This window comes from Stomoxys calcitrans, chromosome 1 (assembly GCF_963082655.1).
Source record: "Stomoxys calcitrans chromosome 1, idStoCalc2.1, whole genome shotgun sequence".
NCBI lineage: Eukaryota > Metazoa > Arthropoda > Insecta > Diptera > Muscidae > Stomoxys > Stomoxys calcitrans.
This window is the reverse complement of record NC_081552.1, coordinates 253,096,603-253,122,474: the sequence shown is the minus strand read 5'-3', so window position 1 is coordinate 253,122,474 and position 25,872 is coordinate 253,096,603. Positions and strand designations below refer to the sequence as shown.

The 25,872-nt window shown below is 41.4% G+C and overlaps 1 protein-coding gene across 5 annotated transcripts in view; it reads left to right on the top strand.

The window, feature by feature from the left end:
- The window catches only part of LOC106089523 (protein still life, isoforms C/SIF type 2), a 257,942-nt gene that overhangs the window by 212,433 nt on the left and 19,637 nt on the right, over positions 1 to 25,872 (top strand). For all 5 annotated transcript variants that reach the window (XM_059364211.1, XM_059364208.1, XM_059364213.1 and 2 more), the window contains 7 exons: positions 13,408 to 13,578; positions 19,126 to 19,320; positions 19,417 to 19,525; positions 19,621 to 19,800; positions 19,871 to 20,008; positions 25,084 to 25,241; positions 25,327 to 25,692. In XM_059364211.1, the coding sequence (XP_059220194.1) occupies positions 13,408 to 13,578; positions 19,126 to 19,320; positions 19,417 to 19,525; positions 19,621 to 19,800; positions 19,871 to 20,008; positions 25,084 to 25,241; positions 25,327 to 25,692 (1,317 nt within the window). The remainder of the gene's footprint in view (positions 1 to 13,407; positions 13,579 to 19,125; positions 19,321 to 19,416; positions 19,526 to 19,620; positions 19,801 to 19,870; positions 20,009 to 25,083; positions 25,242 to 25,326; positions 25,693 to 25,872) is intronic.

The following is a 25,872-nucleotide window of genomic DNA, read 5'->3' as shown; positions in this document are numbered from 1 at the left end:
GTCAGTGGCGTAGCTTAACTGGCAACCAATATATCTAAACTGGGAAGCAATTCTATGACATTGAATGCCTCCTCAGTTTGAATTCTGATAAAAAGAGATACCAAGGAATGGTTATCAGTTTAATAATGCCAAAAATAATATCCCTCATATTAAATTTGATATATGATAGCAATCTGCTCGCTTATATTCATAACACTTGACGCCTGAGGGAGTACTTGTCCGATTTTTTGATTTTTTTTAATTTCTTAAAAAAATAAGGAAAATTAAAACCAAACATGTAAAAAGGCGTTAAGTTCGGCCGGGCCGAACTTTGGATACCCATCACCTCGGGTATATATCTAAATCAAAATTCGTCAAAATCCGGTGAAAACTGCACACCTATATCCAAATCTGGACATATCTGGACCAAATTCAAAAAGAATATGAAAGGGCCCAACACTACTCACTGTCCCAAATTTCAGCAAAATCGGATGTGGCTTTTATGGGCCTAAGACCCTAAATCGGCGGATCGGTCTATATGACAGCTATATCCAAATCTGAACCGATCTGGGCCAAATTGAAAAAGGATGTCGACTGGCCTAACACAACTCACTGTCCCAAAGTTCAGCAAAATCGGATAATAAATGTGGCTTTTATGGGCCTCAGACCCTAAATCGGCGGATCGGTCTATATGACAGCTATATTCAAATCTGGACCGATCTGGACCAAATTGAAAAAATATGTCGAAGGCCCTAACACAACTCACTGTCCTAAATTTCGACGACATCGCACAAAAAATGCGTCTTTTATGGGCCCAAAACCTTAAATCGAGAGATCGGTCTATATGGCCGCTATAACCAAATCTTGACCGATCTGGGCCAAATTAAAGAAGGACGTCGAAAAGCCTAACACAACTCACCGTCCCAAATTTCAGTAAAATCGGATAATAAATGTGGCTTTTATGGGCCTAAGACCCTAAATCGGCGGATCGGTCTATATGACAGCTATATCCAAATCTGTACCGATCTAGACCAACTTGAAGAAGGATGTCGAAGGGCCTAACACAACTCACTGTCCCAAATTTTGGCGACATCGCACAAAAAATGCGTCTTTTATGGGCCCAAAACCTTAAATCGGCGGATCTGTCTATATGACAGCTATATTCAAATCCGGACCGATCTGGACCAAATTGAGAAAGGATGTCGAAAGGTCCAACACAACTTACAGTCCCAAATTTCAGCAAAATCAGATAATAAAATTGGCGTTTTATGGGCCTAAGACCCTAAATCGGCGGATCGGTCTATATGGCAGCTATATCCAAATCTGGACCGATCTAGGCCAAATTGAAAAAGGATTTCGAAGGGCCTAACACAACTCACTGTCCCAAATTTCAGCAAAATCGGATAATAAATGTGGCCTTTATGGGTCTAAGACCCTAAATCGGCGGATCGGGCTATATGGGGGCTACATCCAGATATAGTTCTAAATAGCCCATCTTCGAAATTAACCTGCTTACGGACAAAAAAAAAAAAGCATCTGTGCAAAGTTTCAGCTCAATATCTCTATTTTTATACCCTCCAGCATAAGATGGGGGTATACTAATTTCGTCATTCAGTTTGTAACGCCTCGAAATACGCGTCTGAGACCCCATAAAGTATATATATTCTTGATCGTCATGTCACTTTAAGTCGATCTAGCCATGTCCGTCCGTCTGCCCGTCCGTCTGTCTGTCGAAAGCACACTAACTTTCAAAGAAGTAAAGCTAGCCGCTTGAAATTTTCAACAAATGCTTCTTATTAGTGTAGGTCGGTTGGGATTGTAAATGGGTCAAATCGGTCGATAGTTTGATATAGCTGCCATATAAACCGATCTTGGTCTTGACTTTTTGAACCTCTAAAGGGCTCAATTCTCATCCGATTTCACCGAAATTTTACATGAGGTGTTTTGGTATCACTTCCAACAACTGCGCTAAGTATGGTTCAAATCGGTCCATGTTTTGATATAGCTGCCATATAAACCGATCTTGGGTCTTGACTTCTTCAGCCAATAGAGCGCGCAATTCTCATCCGATTTGGCTGAAATTTTGCATGAGGTGTTTCGTTATGACTTCCAAAAACTGTGCTAAGTATGGCGCAAATCTGTACATAACCTGATATAGCTGCCATATAAACCGATCTTGGATCTTGACTTCTTGAACCTGTAGAGGGCGCAATTCTCATCCGATTTGACTGAAATTTTGTACAACGGCTTCTCTCATGACCTTCAACATGCGTGTCTAATATGGTCTGAATTGATCAATAGCTTGATACAGCTCCCATATAAACCTATCTCCCGATTTTGCTTCTTAAGCCCCTATAAGGCGCAATTCTTATCCGAATGAACTGAAATATTACACAATGACTTCTACAATGTTCAGCATTCATTTATGGTCCGAACCGGCTATAACTTGGTATAGCTCCAATTGCATAACAGTTCTTATTCAATATTCTTTGTTTGCCTAAAAAGAGATACCGCGCATAGAACTCGACAAATGCGATCCATGGTGGAGAGTATATAAGATTCGGCCCAGCCAACTTAGTACGCTCTTACTTGTTAAAGACTTTAGCGTGATTTCAACAGACAGACGGACGGACATGGGTAGATTGTCTTAGACTTTTACGCTGATCAAGAATATATATACTTTATAGGGTCGGAAATGGATATTTCGATGTGTTGCAAACGGAATGATAAAATGAATATACCCCATCCTTCCTATACCCCAAAACAAGTAAAAGTGTGCTTAGTTCGACCGATACACCGATTTGACCGATTACTTGGCACAGGTGTTGGAAGTCGTAACAGAGAACAGTGCGGAACACACACACAGAAGGTGTTCTATAGTCTCTTCTTCGATGTTCTCACAGCTTCTGCAAAAGTCGTTACTAACAACCTTCAGACTGTCAGCATGTTTTCCTCTTAAACAGTGACCTGTAATGACGAACACAATGACTGAGACATTTGTTCTAGACAGTGACAGCAAAGGAGAAGACCTCTGCAAGTCTTGATTAGGCCACATACCCACAGATTCCAGTTCCCCTAGTTTCACAAACTCGTCTGCTTTACAACTCCCTGGGCTATCTCTGTGGCCCGGCATCCAGAACAGGTGAATTTTGAACTGTTCAGCCATCACTTTGAGAGATCTGCGACAGTCGAGGGCGCTTTTTGTGTTCAGAAATACGTTCTTCGGGGACTTCATGGCTGCCTAGCTGTCTGAGAAGATATTTATGCCAATCATTGCTGTGGCATTATATCTTAGCCATTATCTTTATGACACACACTGCGGTGGTCGGGTAACCTTTTCGATATGACCACTTCTAGAACTTTAGAGTACACCCAAAACCCACCTGGTCGTCTAGAGTGCAACCATCCGTATAGAAGTCTATGTAACTTCTATTACCAGGGATATCGTAGTTTCAATCGGTTCTATCAGGAATAGTGGTACAGTACAGTTTCAGGCAGGGTGTAGTCCACACTGCCTGGAACATCGAATATTGTATCGAGTATAACACAGTGTGCGCAGCTGCCACATGACCAAATAGAAAGCTCCCTTAGTCTCATGGCAGTGGTCGCAGCACAAACAAGCCATCCTTTGGATCCGGTTAAGTATTGAGTTGGTAGACTTTTGAAGCGACGTCCACCAGACCACTACACCATATAGCATAATAGGTCTGACAACTGCAGTATATACCCAATGCAAGACGTGCGGTCTAAATCCCCATTCTCAGTGCGGCTGTGATGCACAAACAAGCCATCGTTTGGATCAAGTTGAGTATTGAAAAGTAGGTGGACTTTTTAAGTGCCGTCCACCAGACCACAACACCATATAGCATTATAGGTCGGATAATTGCAGTATATACCCAAAGCAAGACGCGCGGTCTAAATCCCCATTCTCAGTGCGGTTGTGATGCACAAACAAGCCATCCTTTGGATAAAGTTTTGTATTGAAAAATAGGCGAACTTTTGAAAGGCCGTCCACCAGACCACAACACCATATAGCATTATAGGTTGGACATTTGCAGTATATACCCAATGCAAGACGCGCGGTCTAAGCCCCCTAACTTTTGCCAATGGTTCTCTTGCAGGTGTATAGAGCAAGAGTTGCCTTTCTTGCCCTCTCCAAAATGTTGGATTTGAAGTTGACAGCGACAGCAGGCGACTACGTCGTGAGGGGCTGCTTCAGTGACAGCCGATCTCCGGGGAAATTTACCCTGAGATATGTTTCTATAAACCTCTCTAGAGTCTTCAGCATAAAGCATGACCGAAAATCTTTCACCTTCGTGCTATAAGATTTTCCTGCTTTTGGCATGGATGTTGCCGTTGGCTATACAAAGCTAATCGAATTGTTTAGTAGACCCTTTGATGTACTGCTATACCTCGCTCCTGCCCATATTGGTTAGGCAGCATGTGTGGTTTTTTTTTGGTTTTTTTCTATGTCTCATGTGTGTTTGCCACAAGTTGAGGTTGTATCTTCAGTGAAGACCTCGGTGATTTCATTTTTCTTTTTTTTGTTGCTGCTGCTGCTGCTGTTGTTGTTGTATGAGCTAGCTAGCGAGCGAGCGAGTGAGTGAGTGAGTGAATGAGTGTTCCTTAAACAAAAGAACACGAAAGTGATATGTATAATAGTAATGAAGGATAAAAACTCACGAAATGCACTTTTGGGTTTGGAACTTTTGCCAAGGGCTCTTATCGCTGAAGGCAGAAACCCACTTCATTTAATGATACTTGATGTACAACAAACCTCCTTTCAAAAAAGAAATGCAACATTCATACTCACACCTACACAGAGAGTGGCATCCAGACACACACCCACACACCCACACACACACACACATACACAGGCAACTAGAGAAGCTGAAGGAACTTGCACCTCTAGCTTCTTCCATAGACAGTAGCCCACCACGCCACACCTTCCTTCAGCTTCAGCTTCATCACCCATATAGAAGACAAGCGCCAGTCGTGGAGTGGCCTGACCTGGGATGATGCCGTTTTGTGCCTTCATCTTACCCTAGTCCCCATACCAGCAAGCAAAGAAGACGAGATATCTAAATGCCGCCCTCACACAACTGATGCGGCGAGTTCCATCGCTTACCAGGTAACCCCTGCCCTGTTTTAGACACTAAACAACAACAACAACAAGAACAAAAACAACACCTTCGTGAATTACTTAGTCAGACATATTCGAGCAGGCAAACAAACAAACAAACAAACGAACCGAGACACAGCAGCAGCAGTTGTGTAGCCACCAAAAGGACCAGGCTACGCTTAGGCGGCGTGCAAACAAACAAACGAATACTCTTTTAAATGGATGACAATGGAGCATAGCGAGCGCAACGACAAACAGACAGTTAGACAAAGAGCTTCTCCTCTGCTGCCATGTAGGTAGACAAGCCTCCGGTTGGTGTTGTTGCTGAAGCTTTTTATTTGCCAACGCCAGTCAGCCACCCAACCAGCCGGCCAGCCATCCACCCAGCCAGCCAGCCAACCTGCTTACATGGCACAATTCCATTGTTGTTCGTTGTGCGTTACGCCCGCCTTTCTTCATCACCAAAATGTTGACGAAGCCTGATTTTCAAGCGTAACCAAGACAACCGGTATGCTTTCAACTCACACCCACACACACACACACACACATGAATGCAGCGTACTCTCACGCTCTATACAATATAGTCGCGCGAATTCTAAAGTGTTATGCAAATTTTTCTGTGTCAATCCGCGTTCGCCTTCTTTGTTGCTTCTGCCCACCCCCACCTCCCCCCAACCAAAACCTTAAAGATAATGTTTAGGGGCTTGAAATCACTTGCGGGTTGGCTTAGTTTTGGGCCAACACATTGGGGGGGATAATTGAAAATTTGTAAGAAACATTTGAGGCCAAAATTAGTTTTTTTTCGAAAAGCAAAGCCAAATGGGAGGTATTTTGGATGAAATTTTTGAGGTAGACTTAGAACTAGAAACTTCGTAATATTGGTCTAAAGACCAAAGATCTATGTTCTTTGCCATCATGAAACTTTAAGACAATCTAGCGAGTGCACACTGGTTTCAAATCGAACAATCTAAGACAAAAATCTTTGACTTTCAAGAGCGTACTGAGAAGGCTCACATATGTTGGGCACTATGTAGACGGGCCGTAGGCTCGAAATGGGGCCTGAATCCGAAGATAGCCCACTGGCTCTACAGGAGCGTGCTTAGACCAGTACTTACTTACGCCTCAGTAGTTTGGTGGACTGCTTCGGAGAAAAGTGCAACATAAGGACCATACAACAGGTTAAGAGAACATAGGCGAAGCGATGAGGACCACGCCCACTGGGGCACTGGAGACCATTCTAGATATCCCACCCATTGACATACAGATTAAGTGTGAGGCAACCACTGCGGCTATGAGACATAAGGCGATGGGAGAATGGATTGAGGATGGGAGCAGCTCATACCAACGTGGTATAATCGAGGCGACAATAAGAAACCTGGAAGGAAGAGAAGAGGTTTCCGATAGGTTAACTGAGATGAACCTTAAAGTCGAGTGCGAGGCACTGATGGCAAACAGATGCTACTTTGGACTAAGTAAGAAGTTTAGAAACAAGGCCACCTCTTGACAGACGAAGATTACACTATACAAGACACTGATACTACACGTGCTGTTTTGTGGTTCTGAGGCATGGGTAAAGTAGACGAGGTAGTGCTTGGAGTGTTTGAGAGAAAGATACTTTGTAAAATATATGGACCAGTTTGCGTTAATGGAGAATATAGGCGCCCTATGAACCATGAGCTGTATGATGACGATAGCATAGTTACATGGATCAAACTACAACGGCTGCGTTGGCTAGGTCATGTTGTCAGAATGGATGAAGAAGCTCCAGCAAAGAAGTCTTTTGAAGGCAAACGAAGGTGGTACACGCAAACCGGGAAGACCAAAAGCCCCATGGAAAGATCAAGTGGTGGGAGACACCTCGAAACTTGATGTCAGAGATTTTAGGAAGAGCGCAGAAGATCGAGGCGCCTGAAAGGCTATTCTACGTTCGGCTAGTGGAACAAATATTCTGCCATAGCCAATTAAAGTAAAGTAACGTAAGGTGGAGACACCATACCAGACATGAACCAATTTAGGAGAGTGGTATAGAAAACAATTAAGGATATTGTAAGTAGCACGGAATTCCTAACTTAAAATTTTCTTTTTATACCCTACACCACTACTGTGGTAGAGAGATAGACCATTTGATAAGTATACCGATCGACTCAGAATCAGTTTCTGATTCGATTTAGCTACGTCCGTCTGTCTCTCTGTCCGTCCGTCCGTCTGTCCATGTTAATTTGTGTACAAAGTACAGGTCGCAGTTTTCATCCAATCGTCTTAAAATTTGGTACAGGCATGTTTTTTGGCCTAGAGACGAAGCCTATTGAAATTGGAAAAATCGGTTCAGATTTGGATATAGCTCTCCTATATATGTTGGTCGGATTTTCAGTAATAATGCAATAAAATGGTCCTTTGTTAACCGATTCTCTCGAAATTCAGCAGGAGGGATATTCTTATGACTCTCGTCATTACTGGTGAATTTCATGGAAATCGATTCAGATTTAGATATAGCTCTCATATATATACATCGCCCGATTTTCACTCATAGAGCCACTGCAAGCGCATTTATTGACCAATCTTCCCAAAACTTCGTACAACGCTTTCCACTACGACTGTCACAGTATGTGAGAAGTTTTCTGGAAATCGGTTCAGATTTCGATATAGCTGCCATATATATTTTCGTCCGATTTTCAGTAATAATGCAATAAAATGGTCATTTGATAACCGATTCTCTCGATATTTAGCAGGAAGGATTTTTTTGTGACTCTCGACATTATTGGTGAATTTCATGGAAATCGGTTCAGATTTATATATAGCTCTCATATATACACATCGCCCGATTTTTACTCCTAGAGCCACTGCAAGCGCATTTATTAATCAATCGTCCCAAAACTTCGTACAACGCTTTCCTCGACGACTGTCACAGTATATGAGAAGTTTGCACGAAGTCGGTTCAGATTTGGATATAGCTGCCATATATATTTTCGTCCAATTTTCAGTAATAATGCAATAAAATGGTCATTTGTAAACCGATTCTCTCAAAATTTAGCAGGAGGGATATTCTTATGACTCTCGTCATTACTGGTGAATTTCATGGAAATCGATTCAGATTTATATATAGCTCTCATATATATACATCGCCCGATTTTCACTCCTAGAGCCACTGCAAGCGCATTTATTAACCAATCGTCCCAAAACTTCGTACAACACTTTCCTCGACGACTGCCACAGTATTTGAGAAGTTTGCTCGAAATCGGTTCAGATTTCGATATAGCTCCCATATATATGTTCGTCCGATTTGCAGTAATAATGCAATAAAATGGTATTTTGTAAACCGATTCTCTCAAAATTTAGCAGGAAGGATATTCTTTTAACTCTCGACATTAGTGGTGAATTTCATGGAAATCGGTTCAGATTTATATATAGCTCTCATATATATACATCGCCTGATTTTCACCCGAAGAGCTACTGCAAGCGCATTGTTTGACCAATCTTGCCAACATTTTGCACAACGCATTCCTCAACGACTACCACATTATCTGAAAAGTTTGCTCGAAATCGGTTCAGATTAGATATAGCTCCCCAACATATGTTCGTTAGATTTTGGGCAATTTGCAAAAATGTTGTCATTTATCAACCGTAGTTATGACAGTTTGAACATATTTGCTCGCCGAGGTCCATCAAAATTGGTTCAGAATTGGATATAGCTCCCACATTGTACTTATAGGGTAGGTGTAGGGTATTATACAGTCGGCACCGCCCGACTTTTGCCCTTCCTTACTGGTTTAGAGGTAACTTTACTGGCTTAGGTATATGTCCATCGTGGCATGGGCTGGATCAACATTTGCACCCTCTTCTCAGCCTAACCTAACCTAAGGAGTTTCAGTCTCCGATTAACATAAATCCACAGAAAGACTCACGTCTCGCATCATGGCAGCTTTAGTAGAGCTTGTTACCTTCCGATGTTGTTATGGCAACTCTTACAATCCATCGCTCTACCCGGTAATCGGAATGTCGGTTTTTTACTTTTCTTATACATCCGCCAGTGCGTATACTGCACCATATTGTAAAGAATTCTGTCATTCCGGGTGGAATTCGCAAATTGAGGTCCTTTGAGCTTTTTAAATTTTTCCATAATTCATTCCCTATGAACCCACTGTTGCCTTGATTTACGCCACCACAATGCTGCTTCATTAATGTAAGACAAAGACAGGTGGCACATACAGCAAGCAAGCATTATAGCGCCATCTGTATGTGTATTAACGAAAATATATCTAATACTATAACAGCTTGTATAAATCAAGGACCTTTCCAACAACTGCCACTACCACTAAACTATTCTACTATGGCCCAAGCATACACCAGGCACATAGCACAAAGAGGGAGGGAGAGAGAGGCGAAAAAATCATAGGAAAACTTAAAATGAATTGAAGTCATTTGCATAAATTGCAATGAAAGAAGAGTTGCACAAACATATTCATAAAGCTAACCCCTTTTTTGTATTTATTTACAATATACGACCACAACATCATCGCGCATACATAGGTAGCTGCTACTAGTTAGTGATGGCGGTGTTCATTAAGCAGCGTCATCTTTACTTCAAAAGGAAATGGGAAAATAAGACTGAAAAAGTAAATTTTTGTGAAGTTTGTTTTTTTAGAAATTAATTATTAAGAGTAACTTTAAAACAGCAGCGACACCTCATTAACTTTCACATGTGGTTCTCCAATGGAAAATGGGGGTAAAAACAAATACGGTGACCTATTGACCTGTCATTAGTGAAAGCTAAAATTAAAATTGAAAAATATGAAGAAGTAAAAAGGCGTTAAATTCGGCCGGGCCGAACTTTGGATACCCAACACCTCGGATACCCAACACACGGATGTCGAAAAGTCTAACATAAGGTACTGTGTCAAATTTCAGGGAAATCGGACCATAAATGCGCCTTAAATGGGTCCAAGACCTTAAATCGAGAGATCGGCCCATATGGCGGCTATATCCAAATCTTGTCGATCTTGGCCAAATTGCAGAAATATGTCGAAGGGCTTAACTTAACTCACTGTTCCTAATTTCAGCGTCATCGGACAATAAATGCGTCTTTTATGGGTCCAAAAGCTTAATACGAGAGATCGGTCTATATGGCAGCTATAGCCAAATCTGAACCGATCTGTGCCATATTGCAGAAGTATGTTGAGGAGCTTAACTCAACTCACTCTCCCAAATTTCGGCGATATCGGACAATAAATGCGCCTTTTATAGGCCCAAAACCTTAAATCGGGAGATCGGCATATATGGCAGCTATATCCAAATCTGGACCGATCTGGGCCAAATTAGAGAAAGATATTGAAGGGCCTAACATAACTCACTCTCCCAAATTTCGGCGGGATCGGACAATAAATGCGTCTTTTATGGGCTCAAAGCCTTAAATCGAGAGATCGGTCTATATGACAGCTATACCCAAATCTGGACCGATCTAAGCCAAATTGAAGAAGAATGTCGAAGGGCCTAACAATAAATCCGCCTTTTATGGGCCCAAGACCTTAAATCAAGAGATCGGTCTATACGGTAGCTATATCCAAATCTGGACCGATCTGGGCCAAATTGAAGAAAGATGTCGAAGGGTATAACACACCTCACTGTCTTAAATTTCAGCAAAATCGGACAATAAATGCGCCAAATTGACAAAGGATGTCGAAGGGCCCTACACAACTCACTGTCCCGAATTTTGGCAAAATCGGACAATAACTCCGACTTTTATGGCCCCAAAACCTTAAATCGAGAGATTGGTCTATATGGTAGCTATATTCAAATCTTGACCGATCTGAGCCAAATTGAAGAAGGATGTCGAAGGGCCTAACACAACTCACTGTCCCAAATTTCAGCAAAATCGGACAACAAATGCGCCTTTTATGGGCCCAAAACCTTATATAGAGAAATCGGTCTATATGGCAACTATATGCAAATCTGAACCGATGTGCGTCAAATTGAAGAAATACGTCGAGGGGCTTAGCTTTATTCACTGCCCCAAATTTCAGCCAAATCGGACAACAAGTGCGCCTTTTATGGGCCCAAAACCTTATATAGAGAAATCGGTCTATATGGCAGCTATATTCAAATCTTGACCGATCTGAGTGAGTTGTGCTAGGACCTTCGACATCCTTCTTTAATTTGACTCAGATCGGTCCAGATTTGGATATAGCTGCCATATAGACCGATCCGCCGATTTAGGGTCTTAGGCCCATAAAAGCCACATTTATTATCCGATTTCGCTGAAATTTGGGACAGTGCATTGTGATCGGCCCTTCGACATTCTTCTTCAATTTGGCTCAAATCGGTTCTGATTTTGATATAGCTGCCATATAGACCGATCTCTCGATATAAGGTTTTGGGCCCATATAAGACGCATTTATTGTCCAATGTCGCCGAAATTTGGGACAGTGAGTTATGTTTAGCCCCTCGACATTCTTCATCAATATGGTACAGATCGGTTCAGATTTGGATATAGCTGTCATATAGACCGATCTCCCGATTTAGGGTCTTGCGCCCATAAAAATCGCATTTATTGTCCGATGTCGCCAAAATTCGGGACAGTAAGTTACGTTATGCCCTTCGACATTTTTCTTCAATTTGGTCCAGATCGGTCCAGATTTGAATATAGCTGCCATATAGACCGATCTCTCAATTTAAGGTCGTGGGTCCATAAAAGGCGCATTTATTGTCCGATTTTGCCAAAATTTGGGACAGTGAGTTGCGTTAGGCCCCTTGACATCTTTCTGCTAGGCCCCTTGACATTTGGCCCAGATCGGTCCAGATTTGGATATAGCTGCCATTTAGACCGATCTCTCCATTTAGGTTTTTAGGCCCATAAAAGGCTCATTTATTGTCCGAATATGCCCAAATTTAGGACAGTGAGTTAAATTAAGCCTCTGCAATTGCGCCCAGATCGATCAAGATTTACATATAGCTGCCATATAGACCGATATCTCGATTTAAAGTCTTGGCCCCATAAAAGGCGCATTTATAATCCGATTTCACTGAAATTTGACACAGTGACTTGAAAGTTTTTCAAGAATATATGTAAATCCGCCCTGGTCGACCTTAAGGCAATTTTACTTGTTTCTATTACAGTTGTTTTTTTTTTTTTGTTTTTGGTAATTTTTCTATGCATTCGTCATTAGTGGTTTAATGCTGTTCGTACTTGTTTTTGTTTAATTAGCTTTTAGATGATTTGGCTTGCTATGAGCTCACACAAAAGCAATGGCATGCACAATGCAATGAAATTGCCAAACTTGAACAGCATCAAACTTCTGGCTCCGCCCCTCTGTTCTATGCCTCACAGCTTCTCTATGATGCTCTGTGGCTGGGGCTGTGGCTGTGGTTGTAATAACAACCTGTATATGATAAGAATTCGTTTAAATTGTGTAGGAAATTGTAAATGTGCGGTTTATAGAATGGCAGAGAGTAATGCATTGCAAAAGGAACAAAATGTCGACCACATGCACAAGGTTTGCATGTTCACACATCTCCCACACACACACACACAGACACGCACGCAAACTTATCATAATTTTTGACAGGTGGTATCACACAGCTGTCAGTGTCAAATGTGCTTAAAGTAGAACTTGTGTGGTGGTGCACTACAGCTATTGCCACCTACCTAACGCCTAAGCCAGGCCACAATGTGCCTACATATCTCAAAAAGGGGCAAGACCTCTAAAGTGCAAGTCGTTGCTGGTTCACATCAAGGCTTTGTTTGGAATCACTGACTGTAGTGAAATGAAACCAGAAATTTTCCAATTTAATTGAAATGCTCACAATGAACCTTCGTTTGAAGCATAGTTGGTTAAGTTCATGCAGGCATTAAGACCCACAGTCATCAATGAAATCCCACAAACAGACAAACCACATAACCACCACCAAAAACCTTTTCTGCCACCACCACTCAGCCTACAACCCAACCCCCCGCTCCAAAAAAAAAACGAGAGAGTACCCCCCTTAGCACAATCCTTTTTCAGAGCATCATTGGAAGCACACCTTAACATTTTTTTCTAAATTCATTTTTGTTTTTATGTAAAATCATCACGTCATCAAATTTTATGCGCCCAACAAAATTCGCATGTGTCATCATTTTGACGCCAACCAATAACAACAACAACAACAAAACACCACCAACACAATAACAACAACTACAACAATTATAACCAAATGACCATCTATGAAAAATTAAAAAAAAAAAACAAAAACGAACGAAAATCAACGATGACGTTGACCGCCTCTCGGACAAAAAATGTTCTCCCTCATGCAACGAACGCGTTGTCAAAAAGGTTACCGGATTTTGTCGTTCACCTCAGGAAACCCGCAAAGCGAGCCCCACAGGATCTGTGACATCATCGGTTTCAAATGCCGCTCTAACGCCGTCGCGCCAACTAACGGATGCTGAGAAATTGCGCAAAGTCATATTGGAATTGGTCGATACGGAGAAAACCTATGTCAAGGTGAGTCTAAAATCAAATTTTGTATGGTTGCTAAAGATTTTCAATTGGTTTAACTAATTGGCTTCTGAATGTTGCGAAAGTAAAGCCTTATGCAAAGTATTTAAGCAAAAGATTGATTGAAGAAAGTAAAGGAAAGAAAAGAAGGAATTTTATTTAGGAGCCATAGGACGCCATAGAAAAACACAAAATTTCTCTTAAAAATCTAAATTTTCTTTTAAGACAAAGTTTTAACGAAATCATCACTAAAAACATTTTCTTTAAAATCTTCCTTAAAATGGTATTGAAATTATCCCCAAAGGCAAATTTCAATTTTTTGCCCCATGCCATGTTTCCAGCGTTAGGAGGGTAAGACCACCTCTGAAAATTTTTTTCTGATGGTCTCGCCAGGATTCAAACCCTGGCGTTCAGCGCCATTGGCGGACATGCCAACATCTGCGCTACGATGGCCTCCTACCAAAAGCCACAATAGAGGAGATAATCACACAATTTTCCTTATCGAGCCTGTGATGCCATCATAATGCGGCCTATCAGCATTGTTTCAACTCAATTTACCAAAAGACTCAAATTTCACGTTGTTAAAAGACCATGTCGCCCATATCAAAATTCCCCTCGATGTAGCCAACCACATGATGAAGAGCACTAACAACCCGCCCAAACGACCCCGACCCCACCCCCTCTGAAAATTTTTTTCTGATGATCTCGCCAGGATTCAAACCCAGGCGTGCAACCCATCATATGCGGACTTGCTAACCTCTGCGCTACGGTGACCTCCTGTAGTCGAGAGTAATGCTTCAAGCACACAACCAGTCGTTTGACTAACGAATGAGGAAGAGATGGATAACTTAGAGATATGCGCAGTTTGTCCCCAGCCTTTAAGTAAAGTAAGACAGAGACAGTCAACGCAGCCGAATCGCGAGATGAGGTCTGCTGGATGACGGCAGTAGTGAGCAAGAATTTTGCTAATTTCACCAGAAGACCAAGAAAGCAATCCGGGGTCAAGACGAAGGAGACTGAGGAGTGTGTACCAGCAACGCAATCGGGCGAAAGTGCGATTTACTCGTAGGGGTACAACAGATATTCGAACCACTTCTACGGAAGCTGGAAAGAGTATCAGATCTTCCAAGAAGGAATAACTTAGCTGAAACGCCGAAAAACAGCTCCCCGCTTTCAAGTACTCTGCACTTATGGGGCGCACCTCTAAATTCGGTGAAATTTGTTGTGTAGATGTGGGTTGCTTCTAAGAAAAAAAAATACAATGTCCGTTTTCGAGGAATATACTCCTGCCAAAATTTTGCCAATATCGGACAATAAATGCGCCTTTTATAGGCCCAAAACCTTAAATCGAGAGATCGGTCTATATGGCAGCTATATCCAAATTTGGACCGATCTGGGACAAATTGAAGAAGGATGTCGAAGGCCCAGACACAACGCACTGTCCCAAATTTCGGCGACACCTGACAATGAATGCGCCTTTCATGGAACCAAACCCTCAAATCGGGAGATCGGTTATGTGGCAGCTATATCCAAATCTGGACCGATCTTCGCCATATTGCAAAAGTATGTCGAGGGGCTGAAATTTCGGCGACATCGGACAATAAATACTCCTTTTATGGGCTCAAAACCTTAAATCGAGAGATCGGTCTATATGGCAGCTATATCCAAATCTGGACTGATCTATGTCATATTGCAGAAGTATGTCGAGGGGCTCAACTTTACTCACTGTCCCAAATTTCGGTGAAATCGGACAATAAATAAAATCCAATAAAACCTTAAATCGAGAGATCGGTCTATATGACAGCTATATGCAAATCTTGATATATCTAGGCCAAATTGCAGAAGTATGTCGAGGGGCTTAACCTTACGCGCTGTCCTAAATTTCGATGACATTGGACAATAAATGCTCCTTTTATAGGCACAAGACCCTAAATCGAGAGATCGGTCTATATGGCAGCTATATCCAAGTCTGGACCGATCTGAGCCAAATTGAAGAGGAATGTCGAAGGGCCAAACACAACGCACTGTCCCAAATTTCACCGAACTCGAATAATAAATGTGGCTTTTATGGGCCCAAAACCTTAAATCGAGAGATCGGTCTATATGGCAGCTATATCCAAATCTGGACCGATCTGTGCCATAGCGCAAAAGTATGTCGAGGGGCTTAACACAACTCACTGTCCCAAATTTCGGCGACATCGGACAATAAATGCTCCTTTTATGGGCCCAAAACCTTAAATCGAGAGATCGGTCTATATGGCAGCTATATCCAAATCTGGACCGATCGGGGTCAAATTGAAGAAGGATGTCGAAGAGCCTAACGCAACTCACTGTCCCAAATTTTAGCAAAATCGGATGTTAAATGTGGCTTTTACAATATATTCCTAAGACCCTAAATCGGCAAATCGGTCTGTATGGCAGCTATATCCAAATCTGAACCGATCTTGGCCAAATTGAAGAAGAATGTTGAAGGGCCTTACACAACTCGCTGTTCCGAATTTTGGCATCGGACAATAAATGCGCTTTATATGGGCCTAAGACGCTAAATCGGCGGATCGGTCTATATGGGGGCTATATCAAGATATAGCCCATCTTCGAACTTAACCTGCTTATAGACAAAAAAAGAATCTGTGCTAAGTTTCAGCTCAATATCTTTATTGCGCTGTTCCTTAGTGGAATGTTCATGGGCAAAATTTGCATTTGCTTTATTTTTAAAGACTATAGCGTGATTTCAACAGACAGACGGACAGATTGACGGACAGGCGGACGGACGGACAGACGGACAGACGGACGGACAGACGGACGGACAGACGGACGGACAGGCGGACGGACAGACAGACGGACGAGCGGACAGACAGACGGACAGACGGACGGGCGGACAGACAGACGGACAGACGGACGGACATAGCTAGATCGTCTTAGATGTTTACGCTGGTCAAAACTATATACACTTTATAGGGTCAGAAATGGATATTTTGAGCTAAGTTAGGCCAGGCCGAATCTTGGGAATCCACCACCATTCTATTCTAAATAACAAACTTCTGTAAAACCAGCACAAATTTAAAGTTTCTATGAACCGAACAAGGATGATCGAGAGACCGGTTTATATAGGAACCAGATCAGGTTATAAACCGATTTGGACCATACTTGACACAGTTGTTGGAAGTCATCACAGAACACCACATCAAAATTTCTGTCAAATCGAAAAAAAATTGCGGTTTGCTAAAGCTCAAAAAGTTAAATCGGAAGATCGGTTTATATGAAAGCTATATCAGGTTATAGACCGATTGGGACCGTATTTTGCGGCTTCCAGGGGCTCAGGAAGTCAAATCGGGAGTTCGGTTTATATAGGAGCCATATCCAAACCTAAACCGATATAGCCCATTTATAATCCCCAACGACCTACATCAATAGTGAGTATCTGTGCGAAATTTCAAGCGGCTAGCTTTACGTGTTCAACCGCTATAGTGATTTTGACAGACCGACGGACATGGCCAGATCGACTTGATGGGGTCTTAGACGAATATTTCGAGGTGTTACAAACGGAATGACTAGATTAGTATACCCCCATAGTGGATATAATAATTTTTAGCCGTGGTTATCTCCTCCTAATGCTGGCGACATCTGTGAGGTACAATGCCATGTAAAAACTTTTCCTGAAAGAGGTGTCGCACTGCGGCACGCCGTTCGGACTCGACTATAAAAAGAAAGCACCTTATAATTATACCCTACACCACTACTGTGGTACAGGGTTTTATCACTTAGTGTATTTGTTTGTAACACCGAAAAAGAAGAGAGATAGACCCATTGATAATGTATGCCGATCGACTCAGAATCACTTTCTGATTCGATTTAGCTATGTCCGTCTGTCTGTCTGTCTATGTTAATTTGTGTACAAACTACAGATCGCAGTTTTCATTCGATCGCCTACAAATTTGGTACAGGCATGTTTTTCGGCCTAGAGACGAAGCCTATAGAAATTGGAAAAAATTGGATCAGATTTGGATATAGCTCCCATATATATGTTCGCCCGATTTGCAGTAATAATGCAATAAAATGGTCATTTGTTAACCGATTCTCTCGAAATTTAGCAGGAAGGATTTTCTCTTGACTATTGACATTGCTGGTGAATTTCATAGAAACCGGTTCAGATTTGGATATAGCTCCTATATATATGTTCGTCCGATTTGCGGTAAAAATGCAATAAAATTGTCATTTGTTAACCGATTCTCTCGAAATTTAGCAGGAAGGATTTTCTCTTAACTCTCGCCATTACTGGTGAATTTCATAGAAATCGGTTCAGATTTGGATATAATTCCCATATATATGTTCGTCCGATTTGCAGTAATAATGCAATAAAATGGTCATTTGTTAACCGATTCTCTTGAAATTTAGCACGAAGGATTTTCTTGTGATTCTCGAAATAGCCGGTGAATTTCATAGAAATCGGTGCAGATTTGGATATAGCTCCCATATATATGTTCGCCCGATTTGCAGTAATAATGCAATTAAATGGTCATTTGTTAACCGATTCTCTCGAAATTTTGCAGGAGTGGTTTTCTTATGACTCTCGACATTACTGGTGAATTTTATAGAAATCGGTTCATATTTCAATATAGCTCCCATATATATGTTCGTCCGATTTGCGATAATAATGCAATAAAATGGTAATTTGTCAACCGATTCCCTCGAAATTTAGCAGGAAGGATTTTCTCTTGATTCTCAACATTACTGGTGAATTTCATAGAAATCGGTTCATATTTCGATATAGCTCCCACATATATGTTCATCCGATTTGCAGTAATAATGCAATAAAATGGTCATTTGTTAACCGATTCCCTCGAAATTTAGCAGGAAGGATTTTCTCTTGACTCTCAATATTACTGGTGAATTTCATAGAAATCGGTTCAGATTTGGATACAGCTCCCAAATATATGTTCGTTCGATTTGCAGTAATAAAGTTTTAAAATGGACACTTGTTAACCGATTCTCTCGAAATTCGGCAGGAAGGATTTTCTTATGACTCTCGACATAGCTGGTGATTTTCATAGAAATCGGTTTGGATTTAGATATAGCTGCCATATATGTATATCGCCCAATTTTCATTCTTAGAGCCACTGCAAGCGCATTTATCGACCAATCTTCCCAAAATTGTGCACAACGCTTTCTTCGATGTCTACATCTAGAACATGTTTTTATCTGAAAACATCCGTCGAGGTCCATCAAAATTGGTTCAGATTTATATATAGCTCCCACTTTGTATATATAGGGTAGGTGTAGGGTATTATAAAGTCGGCACTGGCCAACTTTTGAGCTTTAACTTGAATCGTGCTAAGCCGATTGCTGGCTTAGGTGTGTCCATAGTGGTGTGGGGCGGATTAATATTCGCACCCTCTTTTCAAACTAACCCTACCAAACCTATAAAAATTGTTCAAAGAAATTTTCTGCTCTCAAATTTTCTTTAAAAACATTGAAATATTTAATTTTTTAATCGAATATTCTCCATTTGATGTGTTTTCCATTGTTTTTGGTTTTCGTTCTACCTTCTTGCAGCACTTGAATAATCTCCTCGAAAACTATTTGGAACCCCTAAAGCGTGAAACTTTCCTATCGAATGCCGAAATCAATGCTCTCTTCGGCAACATACATGAAATTGTCACCTTCCAGAGGCAATTTTTGCAAAATCTTGTTGAGGCACTAGAGCTTGAACCTGATTTCCACAAATTTGATCATCCTAGTCAATATCGCGTAAGTACGAAGTGAAGCCATAATGGAACACCTTTCAAAGACAACTCATTTTGTGTGGTTTGGCTAATATTCTTGTATTTTTGTTCATATTTCCAGAATGTTCTATTTGCCATCGGTTCCGCATTCCTGTATTATGTGAATCATTTCAAGCTCTACTCATCATTTTGTGCTAGCCACAGTAAGGCGCAAAAGGTTTTGCATCCAAGTAAGTATTTCCGAAAGATATGGCGAAAGAAAGGTTTCAAACAAAAAGCAATCTGAATCTTTTAACCATTTCCATTTACTTTATTTCCCTCCCAGATGAAGGAAATCATGCTTTGCAAGAGTTCCTAAATGCACGCAATCCCAAACAGCAACACAGCTGCACTTTGGAATCGTATTTGATAAAACCCATACAACGTATCCTAAAATATCCCCTGCTATTGCAACAATTGCGTAACCTAACCGATTCCCGGGCAGATGAACATCTACATTTATGCGGTAGGCTAATAGAACCCCCCTCAGGGCAAAAATTAATAAAAAAAAAAACAATTTTCTTCAATTTTTACAGAGGCCTTGAAGGGCATGGAAAAGGTGGCCGAACACATCAACGAAATGCAAAGAATCCATGAGGAATATGGAGCCATATTCGATCATTTATTCCGGCAACATCAAAAGGCTTGCAAACAGCCAATAGACTTGAGTCCAGGTAATTATGATGACTGAGCGTTTGACTACAAAGCCTTTGTGGCGGAATGTATGCCATGATGTGTTATAGGATGATCCATTAAACGTTTAGGCAACTTTTCGTGGGCCACATCATACGAGAATTGAGAAGGTAGAGTCACTTGCCAAACAACAAAATAATCAACGATACAACTCTGTGGGGGCGGGTGGTAGAAATTCCCTGTAGCGCAGAGATTAGCATGTCCGCCTATGAGGTGAACGCCTGGGTTCGAATCTTGGCGGGAACATCAGAAAAATTTTCAGCGGTAGTTATCCCCTCCTAAATGCTGGCGACATTTGTGAGGTACTTTGACATGTAAAAACATCTCCCCAAAAGAGGTGTCGCTCTGAGGCACGTTGTTCGGACTCGACTATAAAAAGGAGGCCCCTTAACATTGAACTTGAAATGATGTGAAAAGTTTGCCCCAGTTCCTTAATGGAATGTTCATGGGCAAATTTGCATTTGCATTAGTTTTTATTTCCATTGGTATGAGTGTATGTGTATCAGCCAAAATTGTATCCTACACTACTGTGGTACAGGGTATTATAACTTGGTGAATTTGTTTGTAACACCCAGAAGGAAGAGAGATAGACCCATTTATAAGAATACCAATCGACTCAGAATCACTTTCTGATTCGATTTAGCTACGTCCGTCAGTGTGTCCGTCTTTCTCTCCCTTTGTCCATGCTAATTTGTGTACAAAATACAGGTCGCAAGAATTTCCTTGGTCCTGGAAACAAAGCCCATTGAATTGGAAAAAATCGGTTCAGATTTGGATATAGCTTCCATATATATGTACGTCCAATTGGGTCTAAAATTGCATTTATATCCCAAATTTCGGCGACATCGAACAATAAATACGCCTTTTATAGGCCCAAAACCTTAAATCGAGAGATCGTCTATATGGCAGCTATATCCAAATCTGAACCCATCTGGGCCAAATTAAAGAAGTATGTCGAAGGGCCTAACTCAACTAACAGTCCCAAATTTCGACGACATCGGACAATAAATGCTCCTTTTATGGGCCCAAAATCTTAAATCGAGAAATCGGTCTATATGGCAGCTATATCCAAATCTTCACCGATCTGGGCCAAATTAAAGAAGGATGTCGAAGGGCCATATCTCAACAAACAGTCCCGAATTTTAACAAAATCGGATAATAAATGCTCCTTTTATGGGCGCAAGACCCTAAATCGAGAGATCGGTCTATATGGCAGCTATATCCAAATCTGAACCGATCTGGGCCAAATTGAAGAAGGTTGTCGAAGGGCCTAACACAACTCACTGTCCCAAATTTCGGCGACATCGGACAATAAATGCGTCTTTTATGGGCCCAAAATCTTAAATCGAGATATAGGTCTATATGGCTGCTATATCCAAATCTCGACCGATCTGGGCCAAATTGAAGAAGGAAGTCGAAGAGCCTAACTCAACTAACAGTCCCAAATTTTAACAAAATCGGATAATAAATGCTCCTTTTATGGGCCCAAAATCTTAAATCGAGAAATCGGTCTATATGGCAGCTATATCCAAATGGAAACCGATCTGAGCCAAATTGAAGAAGGTTGTCGTAGGGCCTTACATAACTCACTGTCCCGGAATTTGGCAAAAACGGACAATAAATGCTCCTTTAATGGGCCCAAAACTTTAAATCGAGAGATCGGTCTATATGGTAGCTATATCCAAATCTGGACCGATCTGAGCCAAATTGAAAAAGGTTGTCAAAGAGCCTAACGCAACTCACTGTCCCAAATTTCGGCGACATCGAACCATAAATGCGCCTTTTATAGGCCCCAAACCTTAAATCGAGAGATCGGTCTATATGGTAGCTATATCCAAATCTCGATCTGAGCCAAATTGAAGAAGGTTTGCGAAGGGCCTTATATAACTCACTGTCCCGAATTTTGGCAAAATCGGACAATAAATACGCCTTCTATGGGCGGAAGACCCTAAATCGAGAGATCGGTCTATATGGCAGCTATATCCAAATCTGGACCGATCTCGATCCAAATTAAAGAAGGTTGTCGAAGGGCCTAACACAACTCACTGTCCCAAATTTCGGCGACATCGGATAATAAATGTGGCTTTTATGGGCCTAAGACCCTAAATCGGCGGATCGGTCTATATGGGGGCTATATCAAGATATAGTCCGATATACCCCATCTTCGAACTTAACTTGCTTATGGACGAAAAAAAAATCTGTGCAAAGTTTCAGCTCAACATCTCTATTTTTAAAGACTATATCGTGATTTCAACAGACAGACGGACGGACATGGCTTAGATTTTTACGCTGATCAAGAATATATATATTGCGGCTTCCAGGGGCTCAAGAAGTCAAATCGATATATCGGTTTATATGGGAGCTATATCAGGTTATTGACCGATTTGGACCGTATTTTACACAGTTGTTGGAATTTATAACAGAACACTACGTGCAAAATTTCAGCCAAATCGGACGAAATGTCTGACTTCCAGGGGCTCAAGAAACCAAATCGGGAGATCGGTTTATATGGGAGCTATATCAGGTTATTGACCGATTTGGACCGTACATGACACAAGTGTTGGAAATCATAACAGAACACTACATGCAAAGTTTAAGCCAAATCGGACGAAATGTCTGTCTTCCAGGGGCTCAAGAAGTCAAATCGGGAGATCGGTGTAAATGGGAGCTATCACAAGTTATAGGCCGATTTGAACCATACTAGACATAGTTGTTGAAAGTCATAACGGAACACCACATGCGAAATTTCAGCCAAAACGGACAAAAATTGCTGCTTGTAAGAGCTCAAGAAGTCAAATCGGGTGATCGGTTATAGACCGATTTAGACCGTACTTGGTACGATTGTTGGAAGTCATAACGGAACACCACATACAAAATTTCAGCCAAATCGGATGAAAACTGCGGCTTCCAGGAACTTAAAAAGTCAAATCGGAAGATCGGTTTATATGGGAGCTATGTCTAAATCTGAACCGATATGACCCATTTGCAATCCCCAATGACCTACATCAATATTAAGTATTAGTGCAAAATTTCAAGCGGCTAGCTTTACGCGTTCGTGTCGGATATCCACCACCAAGGATATAATAATCATCCCATTTTGTTATAATTCCACTACTATATCCATAGTTATGTCTAAATAGGGGCTGGTCTCGATCATATACAATAACAGTTTTAAAATGTCAACGAAATCGGGTAATAAATAAAGCTTTTATGGACTTCACACCCTTAATCGGCATATCGGTCTATATGACAGCTATATTTAAATATCGTCCGATCTTTACCATATCTGAGTCAGATGGCTGAAGGCTTAAAACTGTCACTGTTTCAAATTTCAGCAAAATCGGATAAAAATGAAGCTTTCATGGGCTTCAGACCCTTTATCGGGAGATCAGTCTGTATGGCAGCTAAATATAGTCCGATCTGACCCATATTTGGACCAGATGTCGGGAGGTGTAAAACTACTCACTGCTTCACATTTAAGTGAAATCGGATATTATGTCGCTATGACATGACCTGCTCCTTTCCTCTATCCATTCTCTCATTACCTTAAGTCTCACAGCCGAAGTGGCTGCACTTAATTTGTATATCTATAGATCGGATATCTAGAATAGTCTCCCATGCCCTATTGGGCGTGATTCTCACCACCTATGCCAAGAAACCTGTTGTCTTATCCTTACGTTGCACTTTTTCTCCAAAGCGGTCCACCAAACTACTGAGGCGTAAGTAAGTATTGGTCTAATCACGCTTCTGTAAAGCCAGTGAACTATCCTTGGAACCGGGCCCCATTTCGAGCCTACGGCCCGTCTACATAGTGCCCAACATATGTGAGCCTTCTCGGTACGCTCCTGATTGCGACACTTCCAATTCAGTCTCCTGTCCAAGATCACTCCTAAGTATTTGAACTTGTCAGATACCGAAATCGTTTGATTGGTTGAAAATTGGCCTATTGGTTGAGCCTGCTCGGTACGCTCCTCAATGTGACACTTCCAACTCAGTTTCCTGTCCCAGATCACTCCTAAATATTTGACCTTGTCAGATATCGAAATCGTTCTATTGGTTGAACGTCTTCCTCGTGAATAGGCAGATTTCAATCTTCTCGGGATTAACATTGAAACCACTGGGTCTAGCCCAGTCGAGTGCCATTAGCAATCAGCAGCCGTAACAGATCATTAATGGTGAGTGACGATTAAATGCCCCCCGGTGGCGTGCTTTGTGCCACTTTCTCCCTTATATTTATGTCATGAGACTCACAGTTTATCCACCTTATCATATGGTTTATCCAGTCTCTAAGGACCGGTACTGTTCAAAGGAGTCGGTTCGCACATTGTTAAAAGCGCCCTCGATGTCAATACATGCCACCAATGTATGCGGCTTGGGTTCGAAGGATTCTTCTATTTGATGCACAAGTTTGTGCAGAGCAGTCTCCACAGACCTTCCCTTGACACAGGCATGCGTTTTCTATTTGAGCGTTTCGCTGGATGTCCTACACTTTGGCCTACCTAACTATAGCTCAACTTATTCATTGACCGCCTTATCTTTTTCCCTCAACGTAATGTTGGACCTCTCACTTCCTCAAAGGCGATAATATGGACTATACTCTCAAATACATCCGTTGGGGCGTTGTAGCGCGTCCGCACATTCCTTGTTAACAGTTCAGTGCTGTGCGTTACACTGAAAAAGTTTGCTTCCGTTTAAGTAAAAATTTTCTTTGGTGTACGATTTTTTACTTGCTATTAAGAATTTTTTCTTAAATAGAAGTACAATATTTCCTTAACATTAAATAAAGGTCCCATTTGTCAATGGTGACATATAATAAGATTCAGTCATGTAGCAAACTCTGAAGTGAAAGATTGTGTTCGAAAAGTTTTCTTAAGTTTAATTACAAAAATTCTTCAATTAAAGGAAAATTTTCTTAAGTTTCAGTATTTTTCTTTTTTTAGTAAGTATGTCACTGTGACATCTAGCGACATCTGTCATCCAAATCGCTGCATTATTTTTTTTTTCATCCTTTCATCTTTTCCCCTATGATATTGAAGTTTTTCTTTTATCCTTCTAGGTGATCTTTTGTACTATGGCGGCGTAGAATGGTTGAATATATCCGATTTTCTGGGCAAAATCAAAAAAGGTTTGGAATTACATGCCATGTGCTTCGTTTTCAAATCAGCGGTTGTGTTCCTGTGTAAAGAACGTCTACGACAGAAAAAGAAACTAATGGTGAGTATGAGTACCAGGCTCTAGGGCCACTCTGAAGCCCATTTAAACCTCCATTTTTTCCCCCATTTTGTTTCTCTGCATACAGGGTGTCTCCAGTAAAAGTACCCCCAATGAGGTGGAAATCATACGTTATCAGGTGCTTATACCAGTTACCGAAGTCCAAGTGCGTGCATCTTCGGCCAAAGATATGGATTCACATTTCCTATGGGAATTGATACATCTGCGTTCGCAATTGCAAAGACGTTCCGAGAAGGTCTATGTGCTGTCGAATAGTACAGCGGATTTCCGCAATGCATTCCTGAAGACCATTCGACAGATAATACGTGAGAGTGTGCGTAACATGTCGATTCCTATGAAGAATTTCGGTGGCAGCTCTGGTTCAGTGTCGGGTATGTCATCGCAGGGTGGCTGCTCAGGCAGTTCACAAACATTGGAGCGACCCAAACAACAGGTAGGGCGGTGAAGACCATTGCAGATCATTAATTAAAGCAAATGTCCCATGCTTGTTCCTACTTGGTTTGTGGTAATAACAAAAATATGTGCTATTCCTTTTGTTTTTCTCTTCTTGCCAACTTTCCTTTCTCCAATGCCCATATATTGTATGTGTGCGTATGTGTGTGTGTGTGTGTCT